The 19052-nt window shown below is 35.1% G+C and overlaps 1 protein-coding gene across 1 annotated transcript in view; it reads right to left on the bottom strand.

Moving 5' to 3' along the window:
- Positions 1 to 1302: 1302 nt before the first annotated feature.
- sdk1b (sidekick cell adhesion molecule 1b) overlaps positions 1303 to 19052 on the bottom strand; it is a 191093-nt gene continuing 173343 nt past the window's right edge. Inside the window, exons 40-48 of the mRNA XM_073842664.1 lie at positions 17290 to 17476; positions 16451 to 16588; positions 16140 to 16301; positions 13763 to 13888; positions 13442 to 13606; positions 12752 to 12889; positions 7356 to 7476; positions 7083 to 7212; positions 1303 to 4508 (exon numbers count right to left, since the gene is read on the bottom strand). Coding sequence (XP_073698765.1) covers positions 4239 to 4508; positions 7083 to 7212; positions 7356 to 7476; positions 12752 to 12889; positions 13442 to 13606; positions 13763 to 13888; positions 16140 to 16301; positions 16451 to 16588; positions 17290 to 17476 — 1437 coding nt within the window. The 3' untranslated portion in view covers positions 1303 to 4238. The remainder of the gene's footprint in view (positions 4509 to 7082; positions 7213 to 7355; positions 7477 to 12751; positions 12890 to 13441; positions 13607 to 13762; positions 13889 to 16139; positions 16302 to 16450; positions 16589 to 17289; positions 17477 to 19052) is intronic.

Here is a 19052-nt window from a genome sequence, read left to right as displayed (position 1 = left end):
CAAAGAAAGATAACATTTTCTGTGAAATATGTATCTCATCCATTTAATCATAGTAATCAAAACAAGTGCATTACAATGATGAAGCCTCAATATCAGGAAATTACAGTGATACAGCGTTCCAACAATAAGCCAAAAAACAAAACAAAAAAACATTCGGACACTTAAGCCGCACTTGAAAATGTATTGTCAATGCATTATATAAACAAAATTCAAACCAAGCATCATTTGTTTTAATAAAAGACAGCACAACATATGTTCTGAGAAAGGCTGTAGTGCCATTTGTTTGCAGATGTCAGTTTTTTGATGATTTGTTATCTAATGCAAAAACATTCATACATTTTTAGTGTAGCTCAAGTGTCCAAATCTGTTTGGGGCCACTGCGCATCTCATTAGTGAAAGTGTTGTCTGAATACAGATGACATTTCTGCAGTCTGCATCATGTACACACAACACAATACTGACTCTTTTTGGCATTTAGTCAACAATATGTTATATATAAAAACGGACAGGTAATTTGCTTGGGGAATAATGGCTGCAAAACATGAACACAATATTACTCATGTCATTGGTTTACAATAAATACGTTTGAGTCACATATCACATATGTGACCCTGGACCACAAAACCAGTCTTAAGTCGCTGGGGTATATTTGCAGCAATAGCCAAAAATAGATAGTATGGGTCAAAATTATTGATTTTTCTTTTATGCCAAAAATCATTAGGAAATTAAGTAAAGATCATGTTCCATGAAGATTTTTTGTAAAGTTCCTACTATAAATATATCAAAATGTAATTTTTGATTAGTAATATGCATTGTTAAGAACTTAATTTGAAGAACTTTAAAGGTGATTTTCTCAGTATTTAGATTTTTTTGCACCCTCAGATTCCAGATATTCAAATAGTTGTATCTCGACCAAATATTGTCCTATCCTAACAAACCATACATCAATAGAAAGCTTATTTATTGACCTTTCATATGATGTATACAACTCAGTTTTGTAAAATTTAACCTTCTGACTGGTTTTGTGGTCCAGGGTCACATATGTGGCTTAGTATGGCCTATCCATGGATTTTTAGTTGGATGTGAGTGGTACTTTCTTGTGCAAAACATCCAGAAATGAGGGTAACATGAATATTATTATTATAATGAGAAAAGGGCAAAATTATATATATATATATATATATATATATATATATATATATATATATATAGATAGAGAGAGAGAGAGAGAGAGAGAGAGAGAGAGAGAGAGAGAGAGAGAGAGAGAGAGAGAGAGAGAGAGAGAGAATTTGCCAGGGGGGTGAATAATTTCGGGCTTGACTGTGTGTATATAAATTTCCTTTTAAGACCAGGGTAAGTTCAGGGCCATCCTGTGTACTTCACAATACACATTGCAAATTTTGACCAATATTTTAATTTTGAGTACTACAGTAATACAGCTGTAGGGGGCATAACATTTCAGTAACAACTTCTCAAAGCAATTCAAAGTGTTAACACGTTTGCTTTGAAGTGCATATTCTTCTCTCTGACTCATTCCGATCAATAACACTTTGCATAGCACTTTCTGTCTTTGGACGTAGTGTTACATGTTTTCCATTTGGATTTTCAACACATCAAGAAGTCTGTCCTTGTCCTTTTCTCTGTTTTGAATGATAGTTAATGCATAGAATAGAATAAAACTCTTTATTCACCAAAACATACTCTACACAAGCACGTAATGTTCATGCAGTTGCAAATTCAGTGCTGAAGGGGGCGCCGTTACTCCCTTAAAAGTTTTTTTAAATGACTCCGAATCAGTACAAAGTCCTTCATGTCCTTGTGTAGAGTAAGTTTTAGGCCATATGTTGCGTTCAAGTCATGTCAGAATGATCATATTTTTCAGTTAAGTGAGCATGAATGCCACCTTCAAGTTTAAAGAGCTATTGAGAAACTTTCCTACAGAAGCCCATTTTTGCCACATAAGAACAAAAATCCAAATTATGATACAGCCATAAATTATGATATAAAATGTCAAAATTTGAACCCATAAATATGATGAAAGTCAAAATCCTAATTGCTTTGTTTAACCTAATTTAGATTTCTTGTCATCGACAATCTCATCATGACTTGTCATATTTTTTATCTTTAGATAAAAACTTTTTAACTTACAATTATGATTTTCAAATTTTGTCTCTGTTTTGAAAAAGAAAATTACTCAAAATTGCAATTTTTTTAACATGAAAAGCCAAATTTGAACCCATAGTTATGATGAAACTCAAAATCCTAAGTATGTTTTACCTCATAATTTTGACTTGTCTTATTTTTTAACTTCAGATAAAAACGTAACTTATAATTGTCAATTTTTGTTCAATTTTATCTCTATTTTGACTTGTTACAATTTTGACAGTTTTTGTTAAATCAAAATTAGAAAACAAAGTCGAAATTATGATATAAAAAGTCAAAATTGTAACCGATAATTATGAAAGTCAAGATTCATGTTTTTTTACCTCATAATTCTGACTTTTTGTCATCGACATTCTTACATAATTTTGACAAATTATTTAAAAAAATCTAAATTATGATACAAAGTCAAAATTTGAACCCACAATCACAATGAAAGTCAAAATCCTAATCGTTTTTTCCCCTCAAAATTTTGACTTCTTTTCATCAAATATCTCATAATTTTGACTAAAATTTTTTTTACTAAACTTTTCAACTTATGATTTTTGTCATAATTTGCAATTTTGTCTCTATTTTGACTTGTCATAATTTTGACAAAAAATAAATCTAAACTGATACAAATGTATAATTTATGATACAAAAAGTCTAAATTTGAACTCATAAATCACAAATCAGTCAGAATCCCAATTGTCTTTTTACCTCATAATCATCTCATAATTTTGACTTTTTTTTAAATATTGTCCTATTTTTTAACTTAAGATAAACTTTTTCAACTCAGAATTATGACTTGTATCATAATTTCAAATTTTTTCCCCAATTTGACATTTTATATTGTAATTATGACTTAACATCCTATAATTTCAACCTTTTTATTTAATAATGATGACTTAGTATCTTATAATTTGTATTTTCTATGTCATAATTATGGTTTAAATCGTACATTTTCATTTTGTCAGTTTATGATCCATTTTGTCATGTTTTTGTTTAGTTATTTTATCGAAAATGACCTGAACGCACATTATAACATAATTATGATTTCCAGTTCGTTCATAGAACTACTTGAATGCATCATTATAGCATTATAACCGTATATACCATCTCATGTACTGTATTTGATTTAGCACTGATGTTCTTTCAAACTGAAATAAATATTTGTTCGACAATGAAGGAGATGAGAAATCAGTGTATATTTGGATTAGAGGGACGATGTCGCACATTTCTTATCATCTCTCTGGGTGACTGGATTGTACATACACACTGCAAGCCAGTCAAACAAACAGTGTGGATTGTGACTTGCTGAAATGATCCGCTGTGGGTGTCACAAAAGAACTACATTGACTTGGCACAAATCTACGCTACAGTAAAAACGGTTAGTTTTTGTACAAAATTGATCCTAAAAATATACACACATACAGCATATTTTACATACAGTATTGCTAACCTAAGAAAACGGTCTTTTCTTTTTCCCGCTTAAAGCATCACTCTTTTGGTTTAAGAGAGCAATACGTGTGCAAAGGCAGTATTTTCAGTGCTGCTTTTTGTCCAGAACGAAGCCGCCCGTCCCCAACACGAAAATAAACCACACACAAAACACATTGTTGTTCCAGTCTACCACACATTGTACAAGTTTCCACTGATCTTTCAACTTCAATTAGAGTTTTGGAGATTGAATGAATCACTCGAGCGTGTGTTTGCCCACACATTACGACTAATCCCGGAAGGTTGCCATGGAGCGGGAATTCATAACAAAGGAATTTCCTTCATCCGTCTTTGAGTCTTTCAAATTAATACCACCTCTAGTCTCACAGTGCAGAGTCTCCACTTCTTCTGGGTCACGGCTAATCTGCGAAAATCCACCCAAAAATCATTAACACGTTAACAATAAGATACTTCAACACCCTCCTCCCTTCCTTGAAGAAAGAAGGCCTAAAATACACATTTTGGGGGAAACGAGAGAGTTGTTCATTTCCGGGGATTCGCAGTTACTCCGTAATAACCAGCACAACAGTTTGATTCGTCCCGTTTTAGGGCTCTACTTCCAGTCGTTAACTTCCTTGATTGTTCAAGTCTTCGGTTCATTAGACAAAGGAAGAAAAGCCGGTAACTGGAGTGCGTGTTCCTGGTGCGGGCTGTCCCGTGGGGGTGTAGACGCCCCCTACGCTGTGCTGGGTCACCACAGTCTGATAATAACCCCCCTCTGCATCCGTCATGGCACATTCCTCGTACCCTCCTCCGGTCTTCATGGTTTTGGGCTGCCGCTTCCACGAGTTGTAATAGGTGGGGTCGCTCATGTAGTGATTTACGAATGAGTGCTTGGGCTGCTCGTCTTCGTAGTCGCTGTCGCTGACCTTTACACCAGGGGTGACGGGATGAGTCGAGACCAGAGAGAAAAAGAGAAGACAGTAAAGTTACAGCATGGACGTAATTGTGTGTTTAAAGTCTGTGTAAAGCAATGTTAAATATGTGTTTGAGTTTGTCACACCACATGCTAATAAAAAGAAGTAAATAAATTAATCTGCTGTTAAACACTGGGGTCGTGTCTGCTGAACCAATGCCTACTCGCGGGAAATCTGCCGCCTCTCTTAACTGCCAAATACCGCTAAAGGAGACCAAGCTGTTTTGTATATTATCGCAACCAGGTAATATAAATTTACAACAAAGCTAGCAAACTTTAGGCTGTAGTAACTAACAGTAATGACATAATATTGAGCGGTCGATCCACTGATGTTAATGTACTGTGGTTATTACAGTGTTGTTCCAGTGCATCATCAAAACATGATTTCAGGCCTGCACAAAAAATGTTGAACACAAAAATGGTGAAAAACTGTTTGGCGGTCTAACTCCATAATTCACATAAAGTTATGTGAGTTAGAAACCTGTTATTAAATGTGGTATTTTCACGTGCTTTCAGATGTAGCAGCATTTACTACACAGAGCCGTAGTTCTCTGACAAACTACACAATATTGCGTTGATTATAGTTTGATTTAATCATGCTATAATGAAACTGAAGTTATTGTTCTGCGATAATGACAGGTGTTTGTGTAGCTTCTCGGTGAACTACAGCTTAAATACCACATTTGATAACATCTTTTTACTCCAAACGGACATAATAACTTTAGTTGAGTGTTTGAAGCAAATTCTTCAGTGAGATGATGTGGCTTCTTACACAGAATAAGGCATGCAACACATTTCATTTCATAGTTTCATAGCAGCGATAAAGACATTGCATTATTAAATACTTTATTATAAAGAAAAATTATAATAAGAAGAACTCAGATAAACCATATATTGTCATAGCCGTGTGTTTACTGGTCACGTTGAATTAATGAAAGCAGTTAAATCATGTGTTTATTCAGCTGCAACGATCGCGATTTCATAGGTTTCTTCTTTGGGGTGTATTTAAAGTTTCCACACGAGAGCGTCCTCTGGCCTTCGGCTTGAGATTTACTACTGATCACAGAACCGTGCTTCCCTGACAAAATGTGCATGAAAATTACAGCTTTTGCTTAATCGCGATTGCAATTCAAGTTTTGAATTTATCGTGCAGCCCTAATGCCACTGCAAAAATGTAACAGAGTCTGATGACATTGTGGCCACAAATTAAGCATTTGTTCCCATGACTTATCATGTTCCCATATTTTATTAATTTGTTCCCTCACTTTAGTTAAATTGTGGTTACGACTTTTTAATTCCGTCCTTCATTTCAGATAACTGGATACTAAATTGTTCCTTTGTTTTAAATTAATTAAGTCAGGGTCACGTACGATGAGCAAATGAATAAATGCGTTTTTGGAACAAATATTTAATTCATGGCCACAAAATCTTTTTGTTCCCTACATATCATTTGCAGGCTCTGTAAAATACCCTAATTTTTTATCATCATTAATTTATTCTGGACTGACCTATCCTGTTTGACGTGTCAATTTCAATGTAATTTCAATGAATCCTCATTATTTTAAAATAATAAATACTTATTTTAATTTTACTGTTTGTGAAGATATTCATTTGTAAGCAGAATGTTTTTGTCTACTAAACTAATTTCTAGAGCTGACCTCGAGTTTCCCTCGAGCCTATAATAATTATGAATGTGTTAGGGAAAAACAGCAAGGAGACTGCATTAACCTTTTAATAATTTATTGATAAACTTGGCTTTCTTTGTTTATGGCTTAAGAGATGAAGTCAGCGACACTGATTTGTCATCTCTGCAGTAATGGATGTGCCTGTATGCATTTTTCATAAGGATTCCATAATCTGAGAATATTTGTTTTCTATTTAAAGTGGTTTAAATAAAGTTAGACATTTCAATCACTATAGATATAGTTTTCGTGTCTGTAAAGCAAGTATATATGGAGTTTCGAAGTTGCATGCGTCAAGTTCACAGAGACCGAGACTGAAAATAATGCTTTCATTATTTTTCAAAAGCGCAATGTTTCGTTGAGTGCACACAAATAAACATAGTCTTTACAGATTTGAAAGATGTATTACTTTTATCTGTATTAACAAAAATGACGGAGTATTTTAAAAGCAAGTAACCACACCGTAAAGTTGCTACTACATGCATCTTTTAGATGAAAAGCCATATTTAAAGTCAATGAAAGACCAGTGAGCGTTTGCCACTTCCTGTGGATTTTCTTTTTCTTTAAGTGAAGGGTGTCCAAACCTTTGACTAGCAGTGCAGAATAAAAACAGGTATTACATTACATTATATTTACATTTAACCTAAGACTAATCTAAGACTAATTAGGATTAAATCATAGGGTAATTTTCGATTTTGGGTGAACTATCCCAAGCAACTCACACTAAATAAAGTTCAAAAGATGTAATAATTATTAAGACATAAGATGTCTGTAAAACTCCACTGAACCTCCTTAGATGTTGTTTATGTGTGTGTAGTCATGCGTTATCGGTGTGGTGTGTTTACCTCTGATTCTGACAGCTCAGTGGGTTTCTCTGTTAGGGTGGTGCTCTCTGTTAAAACAGCCCCGTTGTAGTTGTTGCAGAGGTCTTCATCAGAGTAGTGCAGACCACCTGGACTGGGCCGTGGAGGAGATCTGGAGATAGCACGACATTTTTACAAACTGCTTACACAATTCCCACTCACAAAATTCTACTGAAGAGTTATTTCAAGAAAAATTGTACATTATGAATTGATAAATTTCCTGATATATTAAGAGTAGTTCAGATGAAACCCCACCTTGTTCCATTCTTCTTTAGGAAAGAGCTCTTCACGTTCAGATGTCTGCTGTTCAGCTCTAGAGCCGTGAAGCCACCATTGTCAAGTGTTACACCCTCCTCCACTGTAGTAATGTGTTTTCCTGTGGGAGGAATTAGATGGTAATGACAACAAACACTAGGATGTGTTGACTGATTAACTACATTAAATATGAGCTATTACATTTTTTAGCATTGTACACAATTTGCAACAGTTACACAAGTGACCCAGATAGAACTACAAACACTTTTTAATCTTTAAAATCAAGACTTCCAGAAACTGTCTAGGAAGCAGAAGTATTGTTGTGGTATCATATGTGACCCTGGACCACAAAACCAGTCATAAGGTTAAATTTTACAAAACTGAGATATATACTTCATATGAAAGTTCAATAACTAAGCTTTCTATTGATGTATGGTTTGTCAGGATAGGACAATATTTGGCCGAGATACATCTATTTGAAAATCTGGAATATAAGGGTGCAAAAAAATCAAAATACTGAGAAAATCACCTTTAAAGTTCTCCAAATTAAGTTCTTAACAATGCATATTACTAATCAAAAATTACATTTTGATATGTTTACAGTAGGAATTTTACAAAAAATCTTCATGGAACATGATCTTTACTTAAATTCCTAATGATTTTTGGCATAAAAGAAAAATCAATAATTTTGACCCATACTATGTATTTTTGGCTATTGCTACAAACATACCCCAGCGACTTAAGACTGGTTTTGTGCTCCAGGGTCACATATGGTACAGTGATTGTATCGGGTGACAGTACTTTGATACAGTCAAACCAAAATTTATTCACACACCTTCAATTTTTCTCACATTATCTCAGTTTATTCGCTATATATTTTAGAAAATGATAATAAAACATGACAAGAACTCAGAATTAAACTGTGTCAGAACAAATTCATTGATAATATCAGATATCTTTGATAGAATAGTATGTAATGGATCATCAATACTTTGTTGACCAATTACCAAGCAATGCTTAGTCTTGTTCAGTCTGTGGTGTAAAAAGATTGCTTTAGCAATTAAAGATAAAAATTTAAATGGTCAGGTCAAAGTGTCTTAAAGCAGAAGTTTACTTCTAGAACAAAAAATTACAGATAATTTACTCACCCCTTGTCATCCAAGATGTTCATGTCTTTCTTTCTTCAGTCATAAAGAAATTATGTTTTTTGAGGAAAACATTTCAGGATTTCTCTCCATATAGTGGACTTCTATGGTGCCCCAGAGTTTGAACTTCCAAAATGCAGTTTAAATGCAGCTTCAAAGGGCTCTAAACGATCCCAGCTGAGGAAGATGTGTCTTATTTATCAATTTATATACTATTCAACAGTGGTGGACGAAGTACACAAATCAAGTACTTGAGTAAAAGTACAGATACGAATAATACAATATTACTCCAGTAAAAGTAAAAGTACTCCTTTTTCAATTTTACTTGAGTGAAAGTACAAAAGTACTACATTTTTTGTGTACTTAAGTAAAAAAGTACTGAACTATTTTGCCATTTTATACAGGCTACTTAATTTAATTTTATATTAGCATATATTTTTTATAATCCTACTGTTCAAAAAGCCTTGGATAAAAATAAATAACCACTAGCCTATATGGAGTCAAGATATATTTTTGTTGTTGATATGGACTACGTTGACGAGAGTGATGTAGTAATGTTCACAGTGAAGCTTACATTGTGATGTACCTGAGAGAAAACTGATTTGACCATCTCATTTTCACCAGTAAGAAAAAAGTGTTTTAAAGCTTGTTGTTTTGCAGAACGTCACAGTTATAAATGATATGAAAATAAGGCCTGAAGTTAGGAAGAACATTTTAAGGAAAATGTCATTATATTTTTATAATATTTTTCTTTTTTCTCATACATTGTTTATGGTATTCATGGGTACCAAAGACGTCACTTCCGCTATGCTCGCCGCCATGTTTGTGTCCGATATGACAACAGACACAGCGCATCTCAATGAGATTTAATAATAAATTGAAATAAGAAATTACTTTTTACTACTACTTCCCACACTGTGTATTTGACTTGATTGTATGTTTAGGACAAAAAGTGTAAATTGTTGTGAACGTAGTCGCTCGATGAAGGCTTTAAGACCTTGAAGAATCCTCTGCCGGCTGGTCACTAACTTACTTCACAGCGAACGGGACTCGCGCTGACGGCACTAATTCCCACAGTCCGCGCTTAGATGTCGGCAAATTAGTTTTGGCGAATGCAAAAAAATGAGATTATTGAGCATAAGCGCAACATCCAGCAAGCCAAGAAAACATAAAATATACCTGAGGGAAGACGTCTTTCACGTGTTGTGTATTCCTAAAACTGGATCTCATTATTGAAGCACAAATTCAAGCACCAAAAGCATGAGATTTCTTTATTTAAAATATGCATTTTTATTCATTCAAGCTATATGGCTGCAATAACATTTTAGTTTAATTTAGTTTATTACACCACTTGTGCAGCCAGTCACAATTCACAATGGTACCATTTACTTGGGACGATGGTTTGTGTGTAACTTGTGTGCCATTTTTGTATGACAAATCATTTTTTGAGTAATTGTACATAAATAGTTTTAGCAAAACAAATATGATTATTTTTGAGAACCCTTTTACATGTATATACTTTACTGCAGGCGTTGCAATGACGAACGCTATGTAGTACAATAGTTTAGGGTTTATTATTTAATTTTCATAATTCACTAAACACCGCATAATCTAAAACACCTTCAACTATAAAACACTCTTGCTCTTAAGCCAAATGAAAACAAATAATTTACGGCATCTGGATGTACTGTAAGTCACTATTCTCTGCATTAGCACTGTTTTGAACTTGCTCTTTGAATGCTTTCTTGTTTACTAAATCTTTGGACTTACGAGTTGATCGGTTCAAAATGATGTAATCGCAAAAAAATGTTTCTTTTAATTTTAAGGCATTATTTTCGTTATAATGTACTGATTCACAATCTTAGTCAATATTTAATTATTATTCCAGTACTCTTAAAAAAAACCCTGCTTTGGAAAGCACCTGCGTGAATGACACCGGTACGCTATATGCATACCGACCCACTTCGAGCACTGCTGAGATCTAATAAAACTGTTGTTAGTTTTTTTTTTCTGATGACTGTTTTTACAGCTAACTGAACAACATATCCCGGGCATATTGTATACTTGTTGTGAACAGTCTGGGAGTTTTGTTGATCTTCCTCTGGTAGTTGCGGCTGCTGTGACCATAGACTGAAACAGGTAGCGCGGACACAAAAATGGCGGCGATAAACTACAGTGACGTCACATGGAACCTATGGATAAAAACAGCCCTGGCCAAATGCCCCCAGACGGCATCACTTCCCACTTTGATAATTACTGTAACGTTAGTTACCATGATTTTGAACATCACATCTTTTCTTTTTCCCTCAGATGTAATCTGTCTAGGTGGTTGATTATAAATATTTGGACTTCATATCTGAAAATTACCTCAACTTAGCACCAGCAAGCTTGTTAGCTGGACAGTTAGCATCAGCTAACAATATTTACTTATTTTCAGTATGAATAAAAAATAGAATAAAGGGACTTTGTTATGAATAAACATTAATATGTGTCTACTGTGCTAGTTGATCCAAACAATATAAAAAGAGTATACCGTTAATAAACAATATAAAAACAGATGTCAGATAGGGCTAAATGCGTATTTTAATAAAACTGTTAAGGTTACAGCAGCGAGGAATATGAACGTGCATGAGTTATTTTATTTAATCTGTGTTATTTTAATGTTTCGTTTTTTGACCTAAAACATTTAGACAACGATTGATGTTTCTGCATTCAATCATTTCAGTGGGCTTAAATATATCACCCTTTACAGCAGATTTAGTTCACAAACAACTGACCGTTACAATAATTGATCCTAAAATGCGACATTATAACTTACGTTCCGCAGCATCAGTCGCGCGCGCGCTCACGTGATCTCCCGGTTCTTATTATGAATTCAGTTGACTGGAGACTCGCTAAATGGCTCATTTGAATCAGTGAGTTGTCGACTCGAGAACAGCTGCAATCGGATCAGTCCAATTCGTGAATGAATCGTTTGTTGCGATTTGCGAACCGATTTAACAGGTTCATTGAAAAGAATCAGTTTGTTCATTAATCAGACACCGCTTCTGCGTCTCGGAACACGTGATATATTATAAGGAGTAACGACATGTTTTATGAAATGTAGTGAAGTAAAAAGTACGATCTTATGCTTTGGAATCTAGTGAAGTAAAAGTAAAAGTTACTCAAAATAAAACTACTCCAGTAAAGTACAAATACTTGAAAAATTTACTTAAGTACAGTAACTGTCCACCACTGCTATTCAACCTCAAATGCTCATCTTGTCTAGCTCGTATTCCTGTTCAAGACAGATTAAAAAACTCCCATGTAATTTTTTCCTCCAACTGCAAAATAGCCCTACATCGCTGTTTTAGCTTTTTTTTTTTGTAAAGGACGTTTGATCTTCCTTCCACGTTCACTTTGTAAACATTGGGTCGGTACTTCTGCAGCGATGTAGGGCGATTTTGAAGTTGGAGGAGAAAATGAGATGGGAGTTCTTCATATTTTCTTGAACCGGAATACACAGAGTTCACGCAGAGCTAGACAAAATGAGCATTTGAGATTAAAAAGTATATAAATTGTAATTTTTTTTTTTCAGAAAATAGCTGATTGTTTCACTAGATAAGACCCTTCTTCCTCAGGTGGGATAGTTTAAAGCCCTTTGAAGCTGCATTTCAACTGCATTTTGGAAGTTTAAACTCAGGGCACCATAGAAGTCCATTATATGGAGAGAAATCCTGAAATGTTTTCCTTAAAAACATAATTTCTCCTACGACTAAAGAAAGAAAGACATGAACATCTTGAATAACAAGGGGGTGAGTAAATAATCAGTAAATGTTTGGAAGTGAACTTCTCCCTTAATGATTTTTGTCCTATTTTTTTTTTAAATAAATTTTACTGGTAGAATTTGTGGGTATAATATGTCACAGTTTGCTATCCTCACTTACATAAATGAACTACAGTGTCTTGCAACTAGTTAAAAATAAAAAAAATCTGAATAAATCTGAATAAAGTTTGGTTTAACTATTTACCATAATGCTGTATTTACAATGTACATCAAAAATACCACGGTAATATCATCATATTAGTGTCTAAATTACCATAAATATGTTTTAGTAATCCTCTCAAATAATTGTATTATTACAGGCAATTTATAAAAAACAATTAACCCAATATCAAACTGGTTAACAACACCAAGAGAGTGAGTAAATTAATCTAATTTAAGTGCAATACAAGTATATTATCAATTTATATTACTGTGTTTAGTCTCACCTGTTCCACAGCTTCTGTACCTCTTGTTCTGTCCCAACAGGAGCAAACCAAACACAACCATCAAAATGAAAATGAGACTGATCAAAGCCATGACGACCAGGAACCACCACTCCTCATAGAAAGGCGTATCAGACAGAGCTACAACAACAGACAACAATTCTGCATTACAATACAACATATAGCTATTTTACTGTTGATATTTCATACAATGGGGGAGAAAGTATTAATATACTGTATTACATACACTACAGTAGTAGAATTTAAATTTTGAGGTCATTACATTTTTTTTGTTTAAGAAATTAATACACATAATAAGTAGTAGTACTTTCAAGAGCTCTATTTTTTTCCCCCTTTACTTATGAATGAATAAATATTCAGCAGTGTGACACTAGATGGCAGTAGAGACCACAACGTAAGCTCTACAATTTAAAAATCCTCACAGACACAGAACGTCTCCCAGATACTTGAAGATGAAGTGGAATACTAATGTTCATACTCTAAACAGCAAAATTATGAAAAATTAATTGTGATATAGTACGCAATGCAGATTAGTCAGGGTAAATACTGTATCTAATTTGATCTAGCCTAAACAAAAACAGCTGTTTGAGACAGACATAGTCTGTTCAGTGGGTTGTCATTTGCATCACTGTTCAATATAACGCAGTGGAGTGATATAATGAGGGAGATTACCAGACATTGCAGTGGAAGGCGGACTGGGATCGCCGTAACCGAAACGATTGACTGCGATGACACGGAATTCGTAGGCCACACCTGAGCGTAGGCGGTCCAGACTGATGGTGTACGAGAAGCTGCCAGGTGGGAGATGCTTGACAAACGTATCCCACAATCCTTCATCTGGAAATGTAGGATTTCAAAACCAGGAGGGGTAGTAATTGGTCGCCACAGAGGAGAAGAAAGATGGAAGAGGTGAAAGTGAGAAGAGGAAGGTTCATTGAGAATAAGCTTAGGGTAGATCTGAAGTAAGCAGACGCACTAGGAAGCGCTGTTTACCTGATGGACGAGCCTCAATGACATATCCTGTGACAGGTCCCGCCCCTTCTGCACCCTCTGACCAATGAAGCGTCAAAGCTGATGCAGACTTCGTGACTGAGGTCTGCAAGGGTGAACCGGGGGAGCCTATGAAATATAAGGCGTATTATTCCTTTCTGAATAATCAATAACAGCACAAAACGCAGTTCTTAAAATGGATCTGGCCATTTTTATCAATCATAACAGTTCAGACTGCAGTACAGGCTTCAAACTTCAGGCTGATGGAAGGAAAATGATGAATTTTTTATAACAGAATAATCTACTGCTTGTAACTAAGGATGGTAAGACAGGCAAGCGCTGCCATTATAAAGTGGTTTAGATTGCATAAGGGTCACATTGAAGCTGTAGGGATTTATCTTCTTCAAAACATGTTCTTTATTGGCTACTGTGACCTGATAACATTCACACTCAGTATACTGTTAACACACTTCATTTCCCACAAAGCTTTTCACTAAATGTCATGATTCAATTTACTTGTTTCCTGTAACACCAATATCGAATGTTTTCTTTTCTTCTTTTTTTATTCTGTGATAAAGACTAATCACCGACCAAAATATTCACATCGCTAGGAAATATGTGACCCCGGACCACAAACCCAGTCACATAGGTCAATTCTTTGAAATTGAGATTTCTACATCACCTGAAAGCTAATAAATAAGCTTTCCACTGATGTATGGTTAGAATAGGACAATAATTGGCCGAGATACAACTATTCGAAAATCTGGAATCTGAGAGTGCAAATTTTTTTTAAAAATCACCCTTAAAGTTATCCAAATGAAGTTTGTAGCAATGCATATTACTAATCAAAAAATAAGTTTCCATATGTTTACTAAATATCTTCATGGAACATGATCTTCACTCAATATCCTTATGATTTTTGGCATAAAAGAAAAATTGATCATTTTGACCCAGACATGATATTGTTGGCTATTTCTACAAATATACCCATGTGATTTATGTTTGGTTTTGTGGTCCAGGGTCACATTATTACCATAGTAATAGTTATACAAATATGTACCATGGTAAAATCATGGTAGTACACTACTTTTTTATTTTATTGAAGTTTTTTATTTAATTAATCATTAGTATTTTCCACTAAGATTTTTTATTTTTTAGAAAAATAAATCATCAACATTAGGAAATGACACAATCTAAACACATAGAACTGCAAATAGAAATGTGTTTGCATCTACAAAACTACTTTCGACCATTAAAGGTTTCTTTTAACTGTTAAGGTTACCAGAAACATACTTTTACTTTTGTGTGTTTACATTTTAGATTGGTAGTGTACCCTGGAGTACCATGTTATTACCATGGTATATGAATGAAGCGTTCAGTACTATGGAGTATGTGCTACTGACACAGTATTGTTTGATCAATATTCTGGCCAACTGACTCTTCACAGGGCGATCTGACCAATCATAATGCAGAATCTGACATTTTTGTCCGACAAACTAACCAGATAGGAGAGTAGATTAACGTTGGTGGACTTGAACTTAAAAAAATGGTGTGTATTGACGTCTTTTCACAGTTGAAACAAGACCTTCTGATGTTCATTCAGGTTTATTTCGTGCTATAACTAGTAATAAAGAAGACATGATCGGTTCATATACCACTTGAACTGAGGCAATACAGCAATCTGTCACGACACATTAAAGAGCCACAAAATTGTATTTATTGCTTAAATTTCTTAGAGAAATTGGAAGCTGAGGCTTTTTTCATACCTGAAGTAGCCAAACCTGCTCTGTCAGTGCATTATTGCCAGTTTTCTCTGTTAGTTTCTCTGTGGCATAAAAGCACCACGGCTTGTCAAACACAGCAACAGTAATGAAGGGGGACAGGTCTTTGCAAAAGGGCCAATTACATTCCCTCATAATCCATATTGACCAATCAGAGTCCACCGCTCCTACATGAATCAACTGGATCTCATCTGAAGAACATTTTTAAACTGTAAGCCGTCTGTGTGAGACCCAGCATGTGTCCTACAGCAATGAAGGCGCTGTGTCTTGAGAATGAACAATTGCTCAAAGGCTACACAAAATCACATCCCTATTATAGTTCACTAATCAAACCATGAAGTTCACGCAGCCCTATTTCAATTTCCGTCTTCAACTAATTCTAAGAATTAAAATAATGAACTGCCATCTTCCTGGTAAGTCCCAGGTTTTAGAAAAGCACTAGTTATATGGAGACATTTCATATTCAACAATTAATTTAATCCAAAGAAAGCCTCCAGCGCTGGTGTCTGTAACCGCAGGGGATGTTTCTTTCTTTCCCAATTATTGTGGGATTTATTATGGAAGCATTATTATGCATTACTATTCATATTTACACATACCTTCCACCGGTCCTGCTGTGATATTGGCGTCCAGTTCAGGCCCGTAACTAATAGTCCTAGCCTGAACCTTGAAGCGATAGATCACACCCCTCATCAGGTCACGAACCTTCAGCCAGCGCTGCCAGTTCCCCTTGATATCCACTGTAACCGTCTTACTGACACCTGTCAAATTAAGGGACTTTATGAATATTCAATAATACTCAGACTTAAAAGTAAACATTTTTCTTTCAAGATGTTTTTGTGTTAATTCCAATTTGAATAATAATTTTAAATGGCGTGTTTTCTATTCTGCCTCCTTATATCCTGCTCACCATGAACTGGTGCGGTGGGCTCATAGAGCACTCTGTAGCCTTCCACCACTCCATTGGGCTGCAGAGGAGCTCCCCATGATACATTCAGGGAGCTTCCCGTCACCTCAGAAAACACCACATGACTGGGTGCTCCAGGAGCTTCAGAGAGCCAGAGAGAGATGTTAGTAAAGCTACATCTCAAAAACATTCCAGCACAGACTTCTGCTAAATTATACAAATAACAAAAAATGTTCAAAAAGTTTGGGGTCAGTAAATTTTTTAAAAGAATTGAATACTTTTATTCAATAAGGATGCATTAAATAAATAAAAAATTGAGTGGTTTCACATTTATTCACATTTATTTTTATTTATTAAGGAATCCTAAAATGCGAAAATGTCCACATGTTCTACCAAAATATTAAGCAGCATGTTTTTAACATTGATAATAATAATAAAAAAAAAAACTTTCTCTAGATTAGACCCTTCTTCTCTGACTGGGATCGTTTAGAGCATTTAAACTGCATTTTGGAAGGTCGAACTTGGGGGCACCGTAGAAGTCCACTATATGGAGAGAAATCCTGAAATGTTTATTCAAAAAACTTAATTTCTTTACGACTGAAGAAAGAAAGACATGAACATCTTGGATGACAAGGGGGGTGAGTAAATCATCTGTAAATTTTTGTTCTGGAAGTGAACTTCTCCTTTAACTGGCATTATAGCAACAACCTACACATTTAGTTTCTTAACGGAAGCAGTAATACCAGAAGAATGACATGGCATGATAATGTTTTGCATGTCTCGGATGGTTGGCTGGCACTCATGCGTCTGGATGAGCGTAACAGGATCTCAGTGGGACTCACCAGCCTGCAGGGTGCGTCCTTCACGGGCTGCACTGAGCGGCCCGTCCCCCGCCGTGTTAAATGCAGACAGTTGCACAAGGTAAGTGGTGTAGGATGTCAGGTTCTTCAGGTGCACCGATGTATCTGGAACAAACAAAACCAACTCCTTCTCCGTCTCGTTCTGCCTATTCTTTTCCCAGTAATGGATCTGAGGGAAGAAGTGAATAACACACATACATTACTTAAACGAACAGTTCACCCAAAAATGAAAATGCCCAAATGCCAAAACAGTATATTTTGAAGATTTCAAAAGATTTCACCCTTCAAAAAAGTCATAGAAGTAGTATCTAATGCTCATCAAGGCTGCATTTATTTGATTTAATAAATGCATATATACTGTGAAATATTATTGCAATTCAAAATGAATATCTTCTATTTACATATTATTACTTATTTAACATATTTTAAAATGTAATTTATTCCTGTGATAGCAAAGCTCAGTTAGTCTTTAGTGTCACATGATCCTTAAGAAATCATTCTAATATGTTGACTTGGTGCTCAACATTTCTTATTATTACCAATGTTCAAAAATATTGTGCTTAATATTTTTGTGGAAACCATGATACATTTTTACCAAGATTCTCCAAAAAATAGAGAGTTCAAAAGAACAGCATTTATTTCAAACAGAAATCGTTTGAAATATTATAAATGGTTTCCTGTCACTTTTAATCAACGTATTATATATTATATAATTATAATATATATTATTATAAATATATATACATACAGTCAGGTCCATATATATTTGGACACTGACACACTTTTCATAATTTCGGCTCTGTATGCCAATAGAATAGTTTTAAAATGATACAATCAAGATGAAATTGAAGTGCAGACTTTAAGCTTTAATTCAAGGGGTTGAACAAAAATATAAAATGCTAAGGAATTACAACCATTTTTATACACAGACCCCCCATTTTCAGGGGCTCAAAAGTAATTGGACAAATAAATATAATCATAAATAAAATGTTCATTTTTAATATTTTGTTGAGAATCCTTTGCAGGCGATGTCTGCCTTAAGTCTGGAACTCATGGACATCACCATAGACTGGGTTTCTTCCTTTGTGGTGCTTTGCCAGGCCTTTACTGCAGCTGACTTCAGTTGTTGTTGGTTTGTGGGTCTTTCTGCCTTTAGTTTTGTCTTCAGCAAGTGAAATGCATGCTCAATCAATTTGAAATCAGAAGATTGACTTGGCCATTGCAGAATATTCCACTTTTTTACCTTTAAAAACTCCTGGGTTGCTTTTGCTGTATGTTTTAGGTCATCGTCCATTTGTACTATGAAGAGCCGCCCAAACAACTTTGCTCCATTTAACTGAATCTGGGCAGACAGTATATCCCTATACACTTCAGAATTCTTCCGGCTGCTTCTGTCTTCTGTCACATCATCACTAAACACTGGTAACCCAGTGCCACTGGAAGCCATGCATGCTCATGCCATTACACTGCTCCACCATGTTCACAGATGATGTTGTAGGCTTTGGATCATGAGCTGTTCCAAGCCTTCTCCATTCTTTTTTCTTCCTGTCATTCTGGTACACGTTGATTTTAATTTCAGCAGTCCAAAAAATGCTTTTCCAGAAGTGGTCAGGCTTTTTTAAATGTTTTTTAACAAAGTCTAATCTGGCCTTGTTTGCACCTTGTGGTAAACCCTCTCTATTTTGCTCTGGTGAAGTCTTCTCTTGATTGTAGACTTTGACAGTGACACGCCTACCTCCTGGAGA

The sequence above is a fragment of the Garra rufa genome, chromosome 6 (genome assembly GCF_049309525.1).
Source record: "Garra rufa chromosome 6, GarRuf1.0, whole genome shotgun sequence".
NCBI classification, from domain to species: Eukaryota; Metazoa; Chordata; class Actinopteri; order Cypriniformes; family Cyprinidae; genus Garra; species Garra rufa.
This window is presented reverse-complemented; position numbering and strand designations above follow the sequence as displayed.